Source organism: Oryctolagus cuniculus, chromosome 12, assembly GCF_051225735.1.
Source record: "Oryctolagus cuniculus isolate XC-2025 breed Fujian yellow rabbit chromosome 12, ASM5122573v1, whole genome shotgun sequence".
NCBI classification, from domain to species: Eukaryota; Metazoa; Chordata; class Mammalia; order Lagomorpha; family Leporidae; genus Oryctolagus; species Oryctolagus cuniculus.
In genome coordinates, this window is record NC_142878.1 from 542,412 (window position 1) to 564,800 (window position 22,389).

Here is a 22,389-nt window from a genome sequence, read left to right on the forward strand (position 1 = left end):
CAGGGGAGGGCATGGCACTGAGGCCAGCACGGCTCAGGCCAGCCCTCCGTGGGCCTGTGACTTCCAGCCGGTTCATGTTCACCCTGTACTTCAGGGTGAGTCAGAGCTCTCCATGCAGCCGTTCCAGGTTTCTGTGTCTGTCTCGCCCTGTGGAGGGCTGTGGTGTGATGGGCCTTGGACCCAGGGAAGGGTGATGTTCTCCCAGCAGCTGTCTGAACAACATGCCTTGGCCGTGTGTGGGTCTGCAGGGCGTTTCCTCAGGGAATGGTTTTCCTTCTGTCCAGGGTCTTTTTCTTAAGCCTCCTGGGCTGGGCTCTCCTTTGGCGAAGGCTCCCTTCCTCAGTTTTCCTGGCTGTCCTCATGTCACCAGGAGCACAGTGCACCTGTCTCTGGGCATCTCTGCACTTTCGTTTCCTTTTGATCACCTGCAAGAACCCAGGGCTTCTGAAAATCAGAGGTACCTTCTGGGGATCAGGGATGGTATGGGTGCCCCAGGGAGGCGGGGCAGGGCGGCTCAGGCCCAGGGACAGGATGGATCGGGTGGGGCCCAGGGCTAAGTCAGAGGAACCCGAGAGGAGACACCCACTGTCCTGTGGCCTGAAACAAGAGCTTCTGCCCTTGGCTCGGAGGACACGTCCCAGACTCTGACCGGCTCCCCAGGGACCGTGCTGTGGCTCCCTGATTGGCGTGGAGAACCGTCTTCCACGTGGCCGCAGGGTGGAGCCTTGGGGGAGAGAACCCAGATCTGTCCTCACAGGTGTCCCCACGGCGTCGTGCCATCTGCTCCCTGGAGGAATTCCACTAGGTTTGCCTCTTGCTTGCAGAGGGTTTCTTCCTCCTCCTGTCACATCTGTGTGGTGACGAGGGGTTCCCTGGAGCAGGTTGGTTCCGTGGCCCTCCTGCTTCCCCGAGGAGCGGGCACCTTGGTGGTCCGGTGTGTGCCCACCTGGGTTCCTGCCTCGGCCCTGCCTCCTGCCACCTGCAACCTTGGGCAGGTCACTCAGCCTCTGTCCGCGCTAGGGTCTTCTCACTAGGAATGTTGCTCGGGGGATTAGGTGGCAGGTGCTCGGACAGCCCGCGGTGACGCCTCGGAGCAGGCCAGGGGAGGTTGTCTCTGCGGAGGCGAAGCTCCTGGTGAGCGGCCCACCCTGGGCCGTGGCTCTGGGTGAAGAAGCTGGACATTGCGCCAGCAGAGCCACCGGTTCACAGCTTTGCTTTGAAGCTTGGATGTGGCTTCCTCTGCCATCTTAGATCAGGACTGTCGTGTGCGGGTCCCACAGCCGTCGTTTTCAGATGCTGAGTGTGCGGCCGCCGGGCAGCTCAGGGATTTCACCGTCCTCACCCCACACCTCGGTACCCCTGCTGTGTGATGATTGCCGGGTCCCTGAGCTCACGTACGAGTGCCTGGCCTCGGGCAGGGTCAGGGCCTCCCCCCTGCGAGTGTGTGGGGCTCCCTGGTGTCCGCCCTGAGCCCCCACGCTCGGGAGTCGGGCCTGTGCGTGTTGCTCTGGCTCCACACCTCCCACAGGCTGGGTCGGCTGACAGTCACCCAGTAGCGTTGCTTGTTTCAGGTTTTCGTTGGTTTTTGAGGCTGTGGACGTTGTGATTCGTAAGCAAGTTGTTTTCCCTGAGCTTCTGGCTGGCTCTTCTTGTTCTACTTTTCCACAGGTTTTCAGTGGAAACTGTTTTTTTAATTAACCTTCATTCCAAGTCAAGGTTGGTGGTAAAGCCTTGCCTGTGTGCTCCATGCTTCCCGTTGATGCTCCTGAGGCCTGAAGCAGAGACCCCAGACTCTGCAGTGGGATCTGCGCTGCTGGGAGGCGGGTGCTGAGTGGGTAGGGCTGTGGGAGGCGGGTGCTGGCTGGGTAGGGCTGTGGGAAGTGGGTGCTGGCTGGGTAGGGCTGTGTGAGTGGGGTGCTGAGTGGGTAGGGCTGTGTGAGGTGGGGTGCTGAGTGGGTAGGGCTGTGTGAGGTGGGTGCTGAGTGGGTAGGGCTGTGGGAGGCGGGTGCTGAGTGGGTAGGGCTGTGTGAGGTGGGTGCTGGCTGGGTAGGGCTGTGTGAGTGGGGTGCTGAGTGGGTAGGGCTGTGTGAAGTGGGTGCTGAGTGGGTAGGGCTGTGGGAAGTGGGTGCTGGCTGGGTAGGGCTGTGGGAGGTGGGTGCTGAGTGGGTAGGGCTGTGGGAGTGGGGTGCTGAGTGGGTAGGGCTGTGGGAGGTGGGTGCTGAGTGGGTAGGGCTGTGTGAGGTGGGTGCTGAGTGGGTAGGGCTGTGTGAGGTGGGTGCTGAGTGGGTAGGGCTGTGGGAGGTGGGTGCTGAGTGGGTAGGGCTGTGTGAGGTGGGTGCTGAGTGGGTAGGGCTGTGTGAGGTGGGTGCTGAGTGGGTAGGGCTGTGTGAGGCGGGTGCTGAGTGGGTAGGGCTGTGTGAGGTGGGTGCTGAGTGGGTAGGGCTGTGTGAGGTGGGTGCTGAGTGGGTAGGGCTGTGTGAGGTGGGTGCTGGCTGGGTAGGGCTGTGTGAGTGGGGTGCTGAGTGGGTAGGGCTGTGGGAGGTGGGTGCTGAGTGGGTAGGACTGTGTGAGTGGGGTGCTGAGTGGGTAGGGCTGTGTGAGTGGGGTGCTGAGTGGGTAGGGCTGTGTGAGGTGGGTGCTGGCTGGGTAGGACTGTGTGAGTGGGGTGCTGAGTGGGTAGGGCTGTGTGAGTGGGGTGCTGAGTGGGTAGGGCTGTGTGAGGTGGGTGCTGAGTGGGTAGGGCTGTGGGAGGTGGGTGCTGAGTGGGTAGGGCTGTGTGAGTGGGGTGCTGAGTGGGTAGGGCTGTGTGAGGTGGGTGCTGAGTGGGTAGTGCTGTGTGAGGTGGGTGCTGAGTGGGTAGGGCTGTGGGAGGTGGGTGCTGAGTGGGTAGGGCTGTGTGAGGTGGGTGCTGAGTGGGTAGGGCTGTGGGAGGTGGGTGCTGAGTGGGTAGGGCTGTGTGAGGCGGGTGCTGAGTGGGTAGGGCTGTGTGAGGTGGGTGCTGAGTGGGTAGGGCTGTGTGAGGTGGGTGCTGAGTGGGTAGGGCTGTGTGAGGTGGGTGCTGGCTGGGTAGGGCTGTGTGAGTGGGGTGCTGAGTGGGTAGGGCTGTGTGAGGTGGGTGCTGAGTGGGTAGGACTGTGTGAGTGGGGTGCTGAGTGGGTAGGGCTGTGTGAGTGGGGTGCTGAGTGGGTAGGGCTGTGGGAGGTGGGTGCTGAGTGGGTAGGGCTGTGTGAGTGGGGTGCTGAGTGGGTAGGGCTGTGGGAGGTGGGTGCTGAGTGGGTAGGGCTGTGTGAGTGGGGTGCTGAGTGGGTAGGCTGTGTGAGGTGGGTGCTGAGTGGGTAGGGCTGTGTGAGGTGGGTGCTGAGTGGGTAGTGCTATGTGAGTGGGGTGCTGTGTGGGTAGGGCTGTGTGAGTGATTGCTGAGTGGGTAGTGCTATGTGAGTGGGGTGCTGTGTGGGTAGGCTGTGTGAGTGATTGTTGAGTGGGTAGGGCTGTGTGAAGTGAAGACATTGACTGCCTTGTTGGTGTGAGGTGGGGACCGTGCCCAGGTAGGGCTCCCTCTTCTCAATTTCTGGGTTTTCACTTTGAAAGCAACACTGTCCTTCATAGAAAGGAACTCCTTTCACATCCACCGGCCACAGTTACCAGCCTTCCCTGGGTTTATCCCTGTGAGCGGGAGCCCCTGCCCTGGCTGCTCTCGCATGCATGCATGGATGTTTGTACCTGCACTTTCTTCTCAGTCCGATATCACTCAGCAGCTGGCTGCCCCGTGTGCATTCCCTGTGTGCACTCACTGTGTGCATTCCCCATGTGCACTCACTGTGTACCTTCCCCATGTGCACTCACTGTGTGCCTTCCCCATGTGCACTCACTGTGTGCACTCGCTGTGTGCCTTCCCCGTGTGCATTCCCCGTGTGCATTCCCTGTGTGCACTCACTGTGTGCATTCCCTGTGTGCATTCCCCGTGTGCACTCACTGTGTGCATTCCCCGTGTGCATTCCCTGTGTGCACTCACTGTGTGCACTCACTGTGTGCATTCCCCGTGTGCACTCGCTGTGTGCATTCCCTGTGTGCACTCGCTGTGTGCCTTCCCCGTGTGCACTCACTGTGTGCATTCCCCGTGTGCACTCACTGTGTGCATTCCCCGTGTACACTCGCTGTGTGTCTTCCCCGTGTGCACTCACTGTGTGCATTCACCGTGTGCACTCACTGTGTGCACTCGCTGTGTGCATTCCCCGTGTGCACTCGCTGTGTGCATTCCCTGTGTGCACTCACTGTGTGCATTCTCCGTGTGCATTCCCCGTGTGCATTCCCTGTGTGCACTCACTGTGTGCACTCGCTGTGTGCCTTCCCCATGTGCACTCACTGTGTGCACTCGCTGTGTGCCTTCCCCATGTGCATTCGCTGTGTGCACTCACTGTGTGCATTCCCCCTGTGCACTCGCTGTGTGCCTTCCCCGTGTGCACTCACTGTGTGCATTCTCCGTGTGCATTCCCCGTGTGCATTCCTCCTGTGCACTCACTGTGTGCACTCATTGTGTGCATTCCTCCTGTGCACTCACTGTGTGCATTCCCCATGTGCACTCACTGTGTGCATTCCCTGTGTGCACTTGCTGTGTGCATTCCCCGTGTGCACTCACTGTGTGCATTCCCCGTGTGCACTTGCTGTGTGCATTCCCCGTGTGCACTCACTGTGTGCATTCCCCGTGTGCACTCGCTGTGTGCATTCCCCGTGTGCACTTGCTGTGTGCACTCGCTGTGTGCATTTGCTGTGTGCATTTGTGGCCTCAGTGTGCTGAGCTCGAAGTTCCTCCCCAGGTCGATCTGCAGATTCCACAGTCTGCCAAATGCAGGTGGCCAATGTTTTGTAGAAATTGACAGAGTGACACAAAACTTACATGGAATGCTAAGGAATTCAAAATAGCCTAACAGAGTGACATGAAAACTTATTGGATCCTACGGAATTCAAAATAGCCTAACAGTCTTAAAAAAAGACTAAAAAGTTGGAGGACGTCACTCCTTAGAGTCAACATTCGTTACAAATCTGCCGCTCTTGAATCATGGTTGCTGCTATAAGAACAGACATTTGGGTCGGTGGGAATGTGTCGTGCAGTCACTGTGTGCTGTTGGGACGCGGCACGGTGGAGCCCCTTTGGGGAACAGCTGCCACGTCTCCTGGAAGCTGAACGCACAGCACCCACACTACATTTGTGCAGATTTGTGCGCCATGAGTGGCCATGGCAGGCACCGTCCATGGAGGCCATGAGTTGGAAGAGTGTGTCCTCCCGTGGGGTGTCACTGGAGCATGAGGAGTGAGGTGCTGGCACCGGCCGTGCCTGCACGAGTTGTTGCCCAGTCAGGCCCTGGGTGCAGCAGCCTCTGTTTGGCGATTTGTCCAGGACGAGTCATCCCTGCGATGCTAGGAGTGGGGAAGAGGCCGCTCCCGGGGCTCGGGAGGGGCGGGCGTGACCCCTAGTGCGGGCTTACTTGTGTGCGTGTGTTTGTGTAAGGAGGGCAGTGAAATGCTGAGCACTGTGTAGCTGTACAACTTCGTGAGTTTCCTGAAAACCGCCAGCTCATCCAGCTTAAAGGGGACGATTTCTGCCCAGAAGCGGGAGGCTGCCGTCTGTGAGTGTCTCAGTTTGCGTTGTTCCTTCTTGGGCTCTGGGGAGGTTGAAACTCAGAGTGTGCCACAGCGGTGGCCACAGGAGGCGTGGCGCTCACCTTGGCCCTGGACCCCCAGCGGCTCCCACCCACCTTGCCCCTCCCCTTCCCTCCCTCCAGCTCAAAGCTCAGTGCCACGGCTGGTCGAGGCCCTCGGCACCTCCTGGAAGTGCGACGATCGGGGCAAGTTGGAGGGGGCGTTGAGTCGGGGCTTCCCGGCGTCCACTGTGGGGCCTGCCTGGCCAGGCTGATGCTCCCCGGTCCGTGCTGAGTCTCTCAGGCCTCTCTGCGCACTCGTCTGGGTCTCCGGGGAGACGCTGGCAGCCGTGCGGCCCAGTCAGCATCTCTGTGAGTCTGAGCGAGGGGCCGCAGGCAGCGCCGTTCGGGGTGGTGGGGCCCTCTGCCGCAGCGGTTCTCTTCATCCCTTCCGTCGTCAGGATGTGGAAGCGGGGTTGCAGCTCCTCGGGTTTGCATCAGCTTGTAGGGCTGCCCGGAGGTAACCTGTTGGCCGTGGCCTGCTGGGAGATAAGGTGCACAGTGACGCCGGCCTGGGATCCTGCTGTGATGTCCTGGACGGTGCGACCGTGAGTCAGAGACGCCGGCTCCCCAGTGCCAGATGGGGCTGGAGGACCCCGGTCCCGGGTGACACGCCAGGCTGGGCTGGGCGCCATGCTGCCAAGATGACGTGGTGCCTTCTGTGTCTCGCAGACGGGGGGTGACACGCTCGTCACTGAAAGTCCTGTGTCGTAGAACTCGCCTGCCTGTGCAGGGCTCTGAAGCCTCGGGTCACTGGCGCTGTCACCAGGTCACGGCAGAGCCGCTGGCTGTGCTGCCCCCGGGCATCAGCAGACACAGGGGTTATGGGAGCAGGAATGAGCAGGCTGGATTCGGGTCCTGGCTCTGAAAGAGACTGTCTCTGCCCTCATTTGCCCAAGTGTCCGCTCCTCCTCCTGGGGGTGTGGGCAGCCGAGGTTGAGGCAGTTCTGCGTTGGGGTGCAGCTCACCTCCGCAGGTCCTGGGTGTTAGGGGTGGTCATGTTCAGATGACCCCTTGGAGAAATGAAAAAGAAGCACGAGTTTCCCTGTAGCGAAAGCTTTGAACGCGATTCCACATAGCAGGGGGAGAGAAGCTTCGTAGAAATTCGGAATCGCCAGGAGGTGGATTTGACGTGGTGCTGGAAGGAAGGGGATAAGGACAGCGAGGAGACAGGGGTTGAGAGCCGTGGAATGCCACAGCGTGGTGGGCTCCAAGTCGCGCCAGGTGTGGCCAGCTCAGCGCTGCCCTGAGTCAGGGCGGCAGGGAGAGGGGCGTGGCGGCCAGGGCAGAGCGGTTGGTGCGGTGAGACCAGGATGGCAACCCTAGGTTTTGAGCACACGCAGGCGACACTTCAAAGTTGCTGGTGGCTTCTGAGGAAGGTGGCAGGTTGGTGAATGGCTGTGTTAGTGACGTGGTTTGATAGCAGTGAGGCAGGGAGGGTCACTCGAGGGCTGGAATCGGAAACTTGTCGAGAAGCTGTGAAACACTGGCCCTGAGCAGGGGTGGGTGGCGAGGCTGTGAAAACCAGCCCCCGAGGCCGCCTGGCCTGTGCTTCCGTTTCCGTCCCAAGCACCTGTGAGGGAGTACAGGCACTTCCTGTGTGCAGAGGCCTTAGGGAGGAGCCTTGGTGGTGAGAGCGTCGCAGGTAGTGGAGCAGGCCCGGAAAGCAGCTCAGCCCCTCCCGGTCTCTGTCTGCTCCGCCGCTGGGGCCAGATAGCAGAGAGCCCGGGTCTCGCAGAACAAAGACCCGGAGCTGGCGTTTGATCAGATGTGGGGAACCGGGGGCATCCGGGAGAGGTGAGGGTGACCCCAGGAGCTGTGCCCGAGCAGCTTCCAGCGCAGTGCTGACATGGCCTGCTGGGGGAATGGCTGGGTGCAGGTTGCAGGAACCCTGGGTCTGCGCTACTGAGGCCAGGAAACGAAAACCAAGAGAAGATCTGGCTTCTGAGAATGACGTTTGGAAGAAAGCTGTGGTTGAAGTGCAAGGATTGGAAGCCACCGCGGTGGAGACACGTGTTCCTGATGGACGTGCAGGGGGTGGTGGAGACACGTGTTCCTGATGGACGTGCAGGGGGTGGAGGGAGAGGAGCCGAGGCGGGAGCACCACCTCGCATGCTGGAAGGTCCCCGGGCACCGCCCCAGGGCTCGCTGGATCCCGGGAGTCTGCATTTCCAACAAGCTCTGGTCCTGAAGGCTCCACCAAGTGGATCCGTGAGAAGCCACGCAGAAGAGAGCCCAGCCGGGAGCAGGTGGCAGTGATGGGGGCCTCGGTTGGAGTGCCGTGGGGTGTCGGTGGTCAGGATGCCATGTACATGGAGTGACCAAGGCAGAGGGGAAGGGAGATCTGCTCGTGGGTGGCCGTGGGTGACCTCTGAGAGGTCAGTTCTGCAGAGGAACCGGAACTGGGGCTGTGGGAGGCACACACGAGTGACCGGTGGGGCGGTGGAGGCTAGGGTGCAGCATGTGGCTCCGGAAGAGACAGGGAAGTGGAATGGGGGAGGGGGTGTGGTCAAGTGCAGGGCACTGCTCCTGCATTCATCGGGAAAGAAACTGGGAGTGTGGCAGCGTGGTGCGCACAGGGCACAGGTGGAGGAGACCGTGTGTAAGGGTTTGTGCAAAGGAGCGTAGACCTGGAGAGACAGAACCTTGTGAACGAGGAAGCTGCAGAGGGGACTGAAGGCCCCAGTTAAGAGGTCAGCTTTGGAAACAAGATCATGCGCTTTCCTCTGATACGGAAAGAAAAGTGGGCTGTGGTTACAGCAAAGCAAGCGCATACCTCTGGGCCCCCGCTCCAGGTCTGCAGCAGGACCACGGACACACAGAGGCCCAGTGGGGGCCAGAGCAGGGCCACGGACACGCGGAGGCCCAGTGGGGGCCAGAGCAGGGCCACGGACACGCGGAGGCCCAGTGGGGGCCAGAGCAGGGTCACGGACACGCGGAGGCCCAGTGGGGGCCAGAGCAGGGCCACGGACACACAGAGGCCCAGTGGGGGCCAGAGCAGGGCCACGGACACGCGGAGGCCCAGTGGGGGCCAGAGCAGGGTCATGGACATGCCGAGGCACAGTGGGGGCCCAGAGCAGGGCCACAGACACGCGGAGGCCCAGTGGGGGTCAGAGCAGGGCCACGGACACGCGGAGGCCCAGTGGGGGCCAGAGCAGGGCCACGGACACACAGAGGCCCAGTGGGGGCCAGAGCAGGGTCATGGACATGCCGAGGCACAGTGGGGGCCCAGAGCAGGGCCACAGACACGCGGAGGCCCAGTGGGGGTCAGAGCAGGGTCGTGGACATGCCAGGCACAGTGGGGGCCCGAGCAGGGCTGGAAATGGCCTCAGGCCGGGCCCCAAGTCTACAGGCAATAAGAGCAGGGCTTAGCTCTAGAGGGGTCTGTACGGCTGGCCGCTCCAAATTGTCTGAGGGCCGGAGTCTGAGGCACGACTTGGAGCCACGGGCTGTGGACAGGCATCTGCACGGAAAGAGAGCAGGAGAACAGCGTTGCTAGTTGGCCAGCATCCGTGACCCTAAGCAAGGTGCAGCCGCTGGGACCAGGCTCCAAACTGAGCCGCTCGACAGCGAGGGCCATAGTGCTGGGTCCCAGTGATGTCTGCCGGGCCAGTCCTCGTCAGGTTTGCTTTGGAGCTGAAGTTCCAATGCCCCGTGACAGCTCCAGCTTAGACCTCAGGAGGAGGGGAGACAGGGAACGAGCAGAGTGGGAGTGAATTCTGCTTCTAAACTGTGAGGCACGCCCGAGGACGCCCGTGGACATCCTGGACAAGGCAATGGGGCGAGAGGAGAGGATGGGAGAGACAAGGACGACCGTCCCAGGCAGGCAGGCCATTGTCCACACTGCCCGTCGGGGGTGTTGGTGGAGTGACCACTGGAGCCAACTCGACAGCTCGGGAATCACGAGACGAGAGCCCCAGCGACCAGTGTATTCCCTAAGCACTAATCAAAAACTTAAAGTAGATCATGTTTATGAGAACAAAGTAAAATAAAATAAAAAATTGTGAAATAAAAAAAAAATCTAAGTCTAACAAAGGGTATGCAAGATCTCCCGGACAAGTCTGACTCGCACTGGGTGGGGGCTTTTCCCTGTTCACGGGTGGGACGAACCAGTGTAATAAAGAGGCTGGTTCTCTCCCAAATCTGTCCAGAAGAAAATCCCAGTGGGGTGTCTGAAGGCTCTTGTTTGATAAGATAATCCTATAATTTATATGAGGGAATGAAAGCCAAGAATGGCCAAGATATTTTTTAAAAAGAAGACTGAAAAGGTTTGCTCTCGTGGACAAGGACTGGTTATAAAGTTCCCAAGACAGCTGAGAGCATACAGGCCACGTCCCAGCCACTGCTTCCAGCACACGCGTGCAGAGGGATGGGTGGGTGCACAGACAGACAGACAGGCACAGGTGCCACACACAGGTGCCACACAGAGCGTGGTCTCTGCTGGCACAGAAAATCCGCATGGATGGGGTTCACCCAGGGAAGCCGTTCCCTGCCTCACACCAGTCATGGAATACGTGGAAGTTATGGCTGAAACTTTTTTTTTTAAAAAAAGATTTACTTATTTATTTGAAAGTCAGAATTACACAGAGCGAAAAGGAGAGACAGAGAGAGAGAGAGAGAGAGAGAGAGAGAGAGAGAGATCCTCTAGCTGCTGGTTCACTCCCCAGATGACTGCAATGGCCAGAGCTGCGCTGATCCAAAGCCAGGAGCCAGGAGCCTCTTCCGTGTCTCCCACACGGTGCAGGGGCCCAAGGACGCGGGCCATCTTCTACTGCTTTCCCAGGGTATGGCTGAAACTTGAAAGCAGGTCTTTTTGTTTCAGCCGAGAGCTTTTATGAAGCAGTTGCAGAGGTACAGGCAAGTGAGAGACAGCAGAGTGTTCTCCCGCAGCCCCCTACCCCCGCTGTGCCCATCCTGTGTCTCCACCGCACAGGGCCAAACCACGGGCTGGCTTCAGTCCTCACTGCGTCTGGCTGCCCGGGGCTCCCCCACGAGTCACACACGGCGATTGTCACGTGTGCTTGTCCCAGACTCATCACTGTGCCTTGCCCACCTGCCTGTCTGCCCTGGGAGACAGCATCCGGGCCCATCTGGGACATGGGCTGCGAGCCTCCACGGGAGGATGATGGTGCCCCTGTTTGAAGAGTCCCCGCGTGAGTCCCATGGAGTTCTGTGAGGGAGACTCAGCAGGACTACTGAGGGGAGGGGACCTCTGCCATTGGAGGGAGGTGTCTGTTGACAGACGTGTGCGGTAGCTACACAGCGGGAAAGACAGGTGCACCTGACTGCGTGAGTCCAGAGCACGTCCACGGGCATCGCGGATGAAGTCGAAGGCGGCTGACGGGAACAGAGTCCAGCGTGGGCACCGGAGGAAGACTGCAGACTCCACCAACGCCAGCCAGGAGCCAGGGCTCTGTGGGAGTCTGCCAGCGAGGTGCGGGAGGGAGCAGCAGCTGGGGACGGAGGCTGGAAGAGGCGCTGGGGGCTCCTGGCGGTCGGCGGATGGCATCGGCACCCTCCGTCTGGAGGAGGAAGCCTTCCTGATGCCAGACACGAGGTGGAAGAGAAGACGCCTGTCCCGCCACAACCAGCGGATGTGAGCTGTGCCACTGCTTTGGGGAAACCTAAGCAATGGAGTGGAGCTGAGGACTTGGGGTCGCTGACCGGGCGCGTCCTTGGAGCAGAGCCACTGGGAGGTGGCTGCGCAGGGGAACCACTGGAGGGGCTCCTCACAGTGCACATGTCGCCTCTGCGGTCTGAGATTGTCCCCTTCTGCACGGACTGCTGAGAGGCCACGGCCTGGGCCCAGGCCCACGGCCAGGCTCCCTCCTGCCTGTGCAGTGAGTGAAGTCTCACTGCCCTCTGGTTTGCAAAGCCTGCGCCGGCGCTGCCTCGGTGGGACTTGGGCTGCTGGTCGGCTGTGCGCCAACATGTACCGCCACTTTCTCGGGATAAGGAAACATAGAAGCAGGCGCTGGCGGTGGAACATTCACCAGGTGACTCCTTCAGCGGCAGGCGCGGCGGGGACACGGCCGGGAAGAGCCCTTTCTGGTGCTCGGATGCCGGCCCGGCGGGGCTGTGGTGCTCACGGGTCGTGATCCTGGCTTCCTCTGCTGACGGACAGCATGGGGACAGGCCCCTGGACGGACTCACCGGGTTCTCAGCCGTGGGTAAAACCAGTTCCTTCTTCAGAATCTGGCATGAAGACACCAAACTTGTGTATTGTTCATGGGGCTGGGAAGAGAACTCCGGGTTCTCCCCGTTTCAGACGTCTGCGAGGAGTCGAGGGAAAGCTCTGAACCCGAGCCAGGTGCTCTGAAGTGCTGGGAAGGGCGTGGAGGCAGCTGTTTTTACTGGATAAGATTTCTTTACTTATTCGAAGGCAGAATGACGGAGAGAAAGGGAGAGACAGAGGTCCTGCATGCACTGCTTCCTTCTCCAGATGGCCACAACGGCCAGGCTGGAGCCCGGCGCTCCACCGGGGCCTCCCCGTGCTTGGGCCCTCGTCTGCTGCTCTCCCAGGCTCACCTGTGGGCAGCTGGACAGGAAGTGGGAGTGGAGGTGCCTGTCCCTTCCTGCCCCCTGCAGCGGGCACGGAGAATCGGCCCAGGGCTCAGCCGGGGCTGCTGCCCGCTTCCATCGTGGGAGGAGGGAGTCGGCCTCATCCCTGCCCTTTCTCTCGGACTGGCTGCTGGCTGCTTTGAGCCCAGGTCAGCCCAGCACGGGGACGTGTGAAGCCCGGGCAGAGCCCTCCCGGTCTGAGTGAGCCTAACCGTTTCCTTCTGGGCAGCCTCCTGCTTCTGCTGAAAACCGGGTCCCAAGGGCGCCCTCCCCGCGACCTGTGTGGGTGCAGCTCCAGGCGCTGAGCCACACTGAGGGCACCGCTGCTTGGCCTCTGCACACGGTGGAGCCAGACTCGGCCGCCTGGCGCACGGGCAGGCGGCCCCTCACCCCTTAGGGCCAGGCCGCTTGCCAGGAAGAGGGACCCACACTGCAGTCTGACACTCATGCGTGAGGCTGGCGTGTGGCAGGGACACGGCGATGTCCTGTGGGGCCTGGTGTGCCCTGTGTTATTATGGGATGTGAGACCACTCCTCCTCCTGCTGCCTTGGCCCTGTCCCCAACATGTGTTGGCCATGGGGAGACCACTGCTGTGAGTGCCACCTCCCCTCCTAGCAACGGCGTTTCTGTCCCTGGCCACCGCCTGCTGTGTGACATGGGCGTCCCCCGTGGTCAGGCTGCTGCCACTTCTGTGTGACTTAACCATGGCCACGGGACTTTGGAGGCATGGAGGTGGTCGGTGAGGCTGGCTGCAGAGCGGTGGTGGCTCGGCTTGGTCAGCCTTGTGTTTGCGTGTGGGGAATGGGGAGGAGGAGACCAGGAAGGGTGGTGTGGAGACGGCAAACGGACAGCCCGCGCCTGCTGAGCGCCGCGGCCACCCCTCGCTCTGGCCAGCCATCACCCTGCAGGGACGTGGCCCGGCGCTGCCAGACGCCTGAACTGACAAGGGAAGTGAGAACTGGGAATATCTCACATGTGAAATTGCCCGAGCTTTAAATGTCAGCAACTAAGTAACAGAAAGAAAAGCGTTTGTGCCAAAGTAAGTGAATAAATGAAGTCCCATCCGAAGGCCGGGTATGGCCTGTGGGTGGGGTCTGCCGGCTCAGGATGGCAGAAGGGATCTGAGAAGCCGCGGTGGCCTGGAGTGTGGCCGGGGCCGCAGCCTCCGGTGCCCTCTGACAGCAGGGCAGGAAGGACTCCTGTGCAAAAGGCGAGGGCCCTCCGGAGCGGAAGGAGCCACGGGGGAGCCACAGGGGCCGCCCCCACCGTGTCTCAGGGCCTGCCCTGCCTGAGCGCGGTGCAGCTCCCCTGTGGGAGATGCAGCAGGGCCCTGGCCTGGGAGCTGCCGGGAGGAGTCCGGGCACCCTGAGTGGGCTCCCTGATGCACCCCCAGGGGTTCCACGTCCCCACCGAGGACAGGGCGGTGCTGGGGACAGCGCCTGAGCACGGAGAAGCCGAGTGGAAGCCCATGCTCACTTTGGTGCAGAGTAGTCTTCGAAGCCCACGCGTCGGTTCTCCACGTTTCCTGTGGACTTTTGAAGATCCTGTGGGCGTGGATTTCAGGTGACTTTCCGAGCCTTTGCCGTCATCCAGGTGCCTCCTGCCTCTTGTTCCTGAGCTCACCCTGGCCTGCGTGCGTGGGGCGGACTCCCAGAGGTAGCAGCCGGGGGACACGCTCAGGGTGTAGCTGGAGTTGGGATTCCCATCTGTGCCCGGTTCCACCTGGAGGGCCGGGCGTGTCCCAGGCTGGGAGCGCAGGAAATGGTGTGCCCCGGGGAATGGCGGGGTTGGGGCTCAGCGCCTGGGCTCTCGGGGAGCTGCTGTGAGGGCAGCTGGTGCCGGCTCGGGTCCAGCTTCCTGGGACCGGACCCCTGTGGCCACGGCTTCTTCCCCACACTGCTTCCAGCATGGGGCCGCGGCGCCGCTCACCACAGGGAACATGGGGTCAGAGGCACGGGTTCTGCACAGAACGATCTCAGAGCAGCCCTGGGGCTGGGCCACGTGTTCCTGGGCCTCGTTTTCCTCCCTGTAAGATGGAGTCAGTCCTGCCTGGCTGATGGCAGGGAAAGTCCTCCGGCCCGCGTGGGCTGTGGGTTCCAGGGCAAGCTGGGCCACAGCTAGGGGCTCCTTCCATGTCGCACATCCTCTTGCCCCGGGAAAGGCGGGAGTTGTGAGTGAGGGGTGGTGCGGCCCCCGTGAGCCTGGCTCCAGGACCCCACGTGTCTCCGCCCACGCAAGCACACGGCGGTGTGAGCCCGCGTGTGGCTGTGATGCTGGGGCTTTCTGAGCACAGAGGCGGGTGTGGGCGGCGGGTGGGGCCGGGCTGGTTTCCGAGATGGTCGCGTCCACGACAGCACAGGAGTGGATGTAGAAGGGGAGGCCGAGGTGGAGCACGGGAGTGTGGGCAGGTGCCAGGTGCTGGTCACCCTGCACCCGGGCTGGGCAGAGGTGATCGGATCGTGGTGATTGTGGGGAACACGGAGGCGTCTGAAGGGCTGGGCCTGGTCTCGTGTTCACAGCCCCGGCGGCCCGTGGGCCTGGTCTCGTGTTCACAGCCCCGGCGGCCCGTGGGCCTGGTCTCGTGTTCACAGCCCCGGCGGCCCGTGGGCCTGGTCTCGTGTTCACAGCCCTGGTGGCCCGTCTAAGGGACGGAGCCCATTCTCGGCCGAGTGGCACTGGCGCAGACTCCCTGTGCAGCCCCCTCCCCTGACCTCTTCCTCAGGGCTCACAGCCCTCGAGCAAGACCGTCCCAGTGCCTCTGCTGCTCTGGGACACAGGGGCTGCGAGGACCCCCGTCCCTGACGCCACTGCGGGCAAGGCCTCGCTGAAGCCGCCCCTGCCGGTTCTGCCTCCCCCACCCGCCTAGCGAGCCCCTGCCCAGTCCTTGCTGCCCTGGGTTATGTGAGACTGGGGAGGGGGAGGGGCTGCAGCAGTGCCTTCCCTGCCGTCAGTGTCAGCGTCTAGAATCTTGGAAGCGCTCCACTTGGGAAAGAGTTCCAGAGAAAACAAAGCTCAGATTCCAGCTCGTGTGGGAAAGGCCCGTGTTCCCACAGGCAGGGCCCCGGGCAGCTGGCGTGGCCTCTCCCTGCCTGGGGGCCGTGTGGCTCTGCAGGAAGCCGGGACGGCCTCCCTTCCGTCAGAGTCCCTGCCCCGCTTGAGGGGGTCCACGGCGTTCATTGTTCCTAGGTGCAGACCCCGACACGGGCAAGGGAGGGTTCAGGGAACCGAGCTCCCCCTCTTGGAGCAGCTGGCTGGCTGTCAGCAAGGGGGTCCTGGGTCTGACAGGTCCCCGACGCTCAAGCAGCAGCCTCCCAGGGCCCCAGGGAGCCCCAGACGAACAGTGGGCACACTGTAGCGCCCAGGAAGGCGCTGGGTGAGTCCGTGGCTGTGGTGAGCCTCCCTGCCCCAGCCCCAGCCTGTCCTGTGCTGTGCCCAGCTGTGGCCCTGTGGTCCCCAACCCCAGCCTGCCCGCTGCTGTGGCCCATGGAGGATGGTGGCTCTGGGCTTTGTGCTGAGGCCAGCTGGGTGCCTGCAGGGAATAGCGAGGGGCAGCAGCGGGGACGCCCGGAGCCTGTGCTGGCCCCTGCCCCGGGGGACGGCACGCCTGTGTCTGTGCGCTTGGGGCACTGCTGATCTTTAACTCCCCGTGTCTGCCTCTTCTGCCAGGGGTCTTTTCAAACATAGACAATCATGGGATATTAAACTTGGACAATAGAGACCACCTAGCCCCATCCGCCCACTATCTATATGACGAGCCCGAGGTCCAGAGTGGGGATGTCTCTTACCCAAGCTCACATGGTGAGTCGCCTCCTTCGACGTCTCTGTACTTGGTAAAGACCCCTCCCCCTGCCAGTGCTGGCCCCGAGGACCCCCTTCCCCAGCCTCCGTGTGTCTCCAGGATGGGGTGTGGGCTGGGACTCGGCCCCTTCCTCAGAGGGGTCTCCCAGGAAGTAGCTCCAAGGGCTGGTGAGAGGAGTAGGACCCTGCAGGAGGAACCGTGGTGCCCCCCGCCAGGCCGTGGGGACCGTGGCCTGCCCCTGCCCTTCCCCTCAGATGCGAGCCCACCCTTGCTGGTGGTCAGCACGGGAAGCCATCTGCATTGTCCCCCGATGCTTGGTCTCCCTGAACATGTGCTGTCATAGCAGGAGGCTTCTTCCCTGTTCACAAACCCACCGCCCCCAGCCATGCCACACCCAGTGTGCTTTGACCTCCATAGTCCCAGGCAGAAGGCCAAGGCTCAGGGTCTCAGGCCCTTTCTGGGGACCCTCAGTGTCCAGCAGCCCACTGTGCTCTCCACAGCCTGCACTAAGCTTCACAAAGCCATGGGCTTGTGTGGTCCAAAGGCCTGCACACACAATGCACATAGAGTGCAAGTGCATGCACACACGTGCATTCCACACAGACGTGCAAACACACACATGCACATAGCACAACACACAGGCACACACATTGCAGATGTGCATCCCACCCAGATATACAAGTGTACATGTGCATGTGGCATAACAGACATCAGACAGGCACCCCACACAGAGGCATGAATACACACATGCACAGAGTTAATACACATAGCAAACACACACATGTGGATACACACACACATGCATTCCACACAGAGACATGGAAATGCACCTGTTCACATAGCACAACACAGTACACACACAATTCAGCATGTCCATCCCACACGGATACACATGTACACACACGCATGTAGGATAATGCACATGCACACATGCACATAGAAAACAATACACATAGCACAACACAACATGTGAATACACGTGCACACATGTGCATTGCAGGGGCATGCAATTGCATACATGCACACAGCACAACACACTACACACATCATGTACACCCACATGGACACATGTGTGTACAATACATGTAACACAACACACACGCAGACACATGCACCCAGGCACATGCACACATGTACATAGAAATGTACATATAACACAACATGCAATATGTTAATATACATATACAGTACACACAATGCAACATGCGCATCCCACACAGACACACATACATGTAGCAAAACACACAATTCATAATATGTGCATGCATATACGTACACACATGGTATAATGAAACACGTGCATCCCCCACACAGTTAACACCTGTGCACACATGCACATAGCACAACACACATGCCCACAAAATGACGTGTGCATACTACATGCATTGAAGAACACAGAGCAAAGATGCACCCATGTGCACATACACATGCACACAGGTAGGTGCACACTACATGTGCACCTGCACACATGTACACAGTACACTGCACAAACATGCACATACAAGCACGCAGACACAAGCATACTTGGGTGAACACTTGCACAAACATAAACATATAGTGCATGCACACACGTGTGCACACACTTGCAAAAGCAGATGCTCCCATGCACACATGTGTGCACACACATGCTCTTACAGCCATTGCTTCTCTCTGGAGCTTTGATCAGGAACACTGCATCCCTGGTATCCAACTTCCCTCCCTGGCCCGTGGCCAGAGGAGCTGACCCTCCGGGTCGAGGTGGCCCGTCCCAGGGGCCGTGGCATCAGCACTGCCTGCCTGCCCTGTGAGGTGTGGGGTCACGGGCAGCCCAGAGATCACCCTCATTGCCTGCCTCCTGCTGACCTGGGGAAATGAGGCCGGGAGGAGGAGTGAACGTCCCCGTGTCCTGGTGTGGTCCCTGCGGGCAGCAGGCTCAGCTGCCTGGGGTGGGGGTGCCCCGTGCCCTGGGCAGTGAGGGAGGCTGTGGCCCCTCCTGGGCCTCTGGTGACCCTCGCTGACACATCTTCCACCCCACCCCTGGCTTGTCACAGTGCCTCCTCAGAAAGATGGTCCCAACCCAAGAGAGACTCAGGCCCTGTGCTCACGTGACAGGGTTTGTGATGTCCAGCTGGTAACCCAGCCCCCCCGCCCCCCCGAGAGACAGGGTTTGCGATGTCCAGCAGGTCACCTAGCCCCCCCGCCCCACTCTGAGAGACAGGGTTTGTGATGTCCAGCAGGTCACCTAGCCCCCCCGCCCCGTTCTGAGAGACAGCGTTTGTGATGTCCAGCCATTCACCCTGCCCTTCCTGCCCCCGCCCTCCTTGCTGAGTGACAGGGTTTGCAGTGTCCAGCAGGTCGCCCCACCCTTGCCCCCCCACTGAGTGACAGGGTTTGTGATGTCCAGCCTGTTGCCCTGCCCTCCTCGCTGAGTGACAGGGTTTGCAGTGTCCAGCAGTTGCCCCACCCTCGCCCCCCCACTGAATGACAGGGTTTGTAGTGTCCAGCCAGTCGCCCCCCCCAAGTGACAGGGTTTGCGATGTCCAGCAGGTCGCCCAGCCCCCCGCCCTGAGAGACAGGGTTTGCAGTGTCCAGCCTGTCGCCACCCCCCCCGCCAAGTGACAGGGTTTGCAATGTCCAGCAGTTGCCCTACCCTCGTCCCCCAACTGAATGACAGGGTTTGTAGTGTCCAGCCAGTCGTCCCCACCAAGTGACAGGGTTTGCGATGTCCAGCAGGTCGCCCAGCACCCCCCCCCCCGAGAGACAGGGTTTGAAGTGTCCAGCCTGTCGCCCCCCTGCCAAGTGACAGGGTTTGCGATGTCCAGCAGGTCACCTAGCCCCCCCCCCGCCCCGCTCTGAGAGACAGGGTTTGCAGTGTCCAGCAGTTGCCCCACCCTCGCCCCCCTACTGAGTGACAGGGTTTGTGATGTCCAGCCATTCGCCCTGCCCTTCCTGTCCCCGCCCTCCTCGCTGAGTGACAGGGTTTGCAGTGTCCAGCAGTTGCCCCGCCCTCACCCCCCCCCCCCCCCCCCGCTGAGTGACAGGGTTTGCAGTGTCCAGTCTATCTGTGTCCTTCCCTCTTCAGGCCCCCTCTGTTTCCCCTCCTGGTTTTGAACTCTGGGGGTTTTGGTTTTGCTTTATTTTGCCTTTTTCTGTTTTTCTGTTTTTTTTTTTCTTTTTGTTTTTTGTAGGTTTCAGAGAAATTATGTTGAATCCAATAAGCCTTCCTGGACATCCCAAGCCTCTTAACCATGGCGTCCATGCTGAGGATGTCAGTGTTTATTTCAGCAAAGGCCGTCATGGCTTTTAGACTCCTTTAAGCCTCCTTGTCCTGATGTCACCTTGGGGGGCCAGGCCCTGCTCTCTTTGGATCTGGGGATGCTAAGTAGAGACTGCATGAGCACCAGTGCCCGCGCCCCTGCCCGGGAGACGGGCGTCCCGGGCAGCACGCAGGGCCACGCCTCGGTCGCCGCTGCGCTCCCCGTCTCGAGCCAATAAAGAGAAGTAAAACCCTGGGCACCGGGAGCCGTCTTTTACGCACACTAGCCGCCCCCTCGCTTTGCAAACACAGCCCAACTCCGCGAAAAAGCCTGCCGACGTCCAGCCCGGCCCCGGCCTCACTTCCCTGCGGCTCGGACGCATGGGGTCTCCCTGGCCCGCCTGGGACACCCTGCTGCCCGCTCAGTGACCTCGGCGCCCTGCAGCCTCCACGGGGAAACGTCATGGAGAGCACGGAGCAGAGGTGGAGACGGCGCGGTCAGAGGCAGCCGGGCCATGCGTGGCCCCAGCTCAGGGCTCAGAGGCAGGCGTGGAGACGGTCGTTCTGTAGGCGAGTGTGTGTGCGTGTGCGTGTGTGTGCACGCTTGGAGCAGGGTGTGTTTTGGGCACACGTGCGCCTGCTTCCTCTTCTCTCTGGAGTGGCTTGCTGAGGGTGTGGTTCGAACGCTCCCTGGAAAGACGGCCCCAGATCTGCTGCCCTTCCCGGCTTCGGCTGCAGAGGCCTTGCCATGAACTGGCCACAGCCCACCAGGACCACGAGGGACCCAGGGAGCTGGGTCTCCTGCTGGCCATGGCCCGGGGGCTGTCCCTGCGCCCCCTCCCTCGTGACTCTGAGAACCCTCGGAGCCGATGCAGTCGCTGTTTCAAGGTCAAGATGGACTGAAGGGGAAGAGTCGTAGCGTGGCCACCTCCAGTCCCTGCGTGGCGCTGACGGAAGTGGCCCCTGCCTCTGGGCCACCGCTGTTTCTTTTGTTGGGCTCGCTCATGCCCCGCCACGGCCAGCTTACCCCAGAGGGAAGTTGAGTCCCTCGTTTTCAACTGGTCCTGCTGGGGAGACGACGGGCCAGTCCTCACTGGCTCCACTGGGAGAGGCAGCTGTGCAGGGCCCTGAATGCCCCCCACTTGCCGGCACGTGCTGTGTGAGCTCCGGTGTGGACCGGCCCCTGTGGGCCCCCGGGAGCTCAGCACTGGCCGTCCCTTGGCTCCCACAGGTGCTGCTGGGACAAAGTGGTGGAGGTTTTGGCCCAAGCTGGTTTAGGTGGAGTCGTTCAGCGGTGGGGAGCAGCCTGGGCCCGTGCTGGGTCTCCCAGGAGTGAGGGTCTCGGGGCAGTGGCTGCCTCCTGGTCCTGCCCGTGGGAGCCCAGCCAGCTCCTCAGGTTCCTCCTGGGCGTCAGACGCAGCCCTGGCCTTGTCACTGCCCGGTAGCTCCTGGGTCCCAGCACCCCAGTGTCCTCCCAGGGCTGCCCACCCCGCCTGCGCCAGGGGCTTCTCCACCGCCGGGCCCGGGGTCCAGGCCTCATGGCTGCGATCATACCTCACTTCCAGCCTTCCCGGCTCCACCCCCTCCCTCGTGCTCGACGTGGGCGTGTGTTTCCACAGGGACACGCAGGAGCGCCCGTGTATAGTTTCTTAATAAACACTTTATTTTCTAATGACGTGACTGGACGAGGCCTCTTATTTGGAGAATTTGTGTTAAAGGCATAGACGTCCCAGGCCGGCCTGTTTCCCTGTCTCACAGCTGCTCTCACCGACAACCAGCGGCTGTGCTGTCTGCACGGCCTCCCACAGCTGCTCGGCTGGCTGCTCCTGCCGGGCCCCCACGTAGGGGCGGTCGTAGGTGAGTGCTTCCCCGCCTTTCCGGGAGGGGTTAGAGCCTTGGCGGTCACAGCACAGGAGGCGGAGGCAGGGGCAGCCCTGGCTCCTGCAGGCGCTGCCGGGCCGCAATGTTGCTGGGGGCTGGGCTGTTTTCTTGTCGGGGTGCCACGGCTCGCAGTGACTTCTCGGGAGCTGATGTGCGAGGGCGGGTCTCGGGGCTGGGGTCCTTCATCTTTGTGCACCAGGAAGCCAGGGGTTCTCCCTGGGAGAGGGCAGTTTTGTACCTTCCTGTGGGTCTTGGACAGGTGTGCTGCCCAGAGGACAATGGGCTGTGGCTCCCAGGTGAGCAGCGAACACACACAGGCACAGACACACACACAGACATATTCAGACACACACACACGTAGATAGGCACTCAGCACACTGACACACATACTCAGACACACGCAGTCGCACACACACTCTCAGATGCACTCAGGCACACACAGATATGCAGACACACAGGCACTCAGACACACACGCAGTACACATAGGCACACATACACACACTTATACATAGACATACACAACTCAGAGACATATGTGGATACTCAGACACAGATAAGCGTGCTCACACACACACTCAGACACACACATACCTGTGCACACGTGTGCACCATGCTCAGGTGGGCCAGAGTCTGGCTGCCGGGAGTGAGGGCAGAGGAGCTCTGGACCCTGCTGAGAGCCAAGTGCTGGGATGAGCTGAGGTCTGCTGTGGCTGGGTGGGGTGGGGGCTCTGTCCCACCCACTGCCTTCCTTTAGGGGAGGCTCATGCGGCATGTGGGGTGCAGTGGGAATAGGCTGGGGGTGGCTGGGAGCGGTCTCTGCCCCTCTCTTGGCTTCTTCCAGCCCAGTGGCTCTGGTGTCTTGGGAAGCACAGGTAGGACAGGTGAAGAAGCAATGCACGCCCTCGTGTGGGGTCCCACAGGGACCTGTCTGGGCAGGGGTGTCCAGCTAGGCCTTCCTCTGTGCTTGGTGGCTCCAGGGAGTCAGGCAGAACACTGGTGCCGGGGCTGGGGCCGGTCTGGGTACCAGGAGGGCTGCGGGTTCACGGCGGAGCTTTCGTGTTTTCTTCGGGAGAGGTTTGGGGTCTGTTGTGTTAGAGACACAGCACCTGCTGCACATGGGAGAGCCAGTGACTGTCTCCAGGCCCCAAGAAGCGGGGGGGTCAGCATGGCTGCTGAGAGGGCGCTCTTAGGGGTGGCAGGCGGTGAGGGAGCACTG

The 22,389-nt window shown here is 61.2% G+C and overlaps 1 protein-coding gene across 8 annotated transcripts in view; it reads left to right on the top strand.

Annotated features, from left to right (window-relative positions):
* NTRK3 (neurotrophic receptor tyrosine kinase 3) overlaps positions 1-22,389 on the top strand; it is a 269,188-nt gene that overhangs the window by 181,966 nt on the left and 64,833 nt on the right. For 2 of the 8 annotated variants that reach the window (XM_070053300.2, XM_070053301.2), the window contains exons 14-15: positions 15,924-16,055; positions 19,224-19,549. The exons of 5 other annotated variants lie outside the window; for them this stretch is intronic. In XM_070053300.2, the coding sequence (XP_069909401.1) occupies positions 15,924-16,055; positions 19,224-19,342 (251 nt within the window). In that variant the 3' untranslated portion in view covers positions 19,343-19,549. Of the gene's footprint in view, positions 1-15,923; positions 16,056-19,223; positions 19,550-22,389 lie in introns of those variants that run through there. One more of the 8 variants, XM_070053302.2, reaches the window with a different exon arrangement.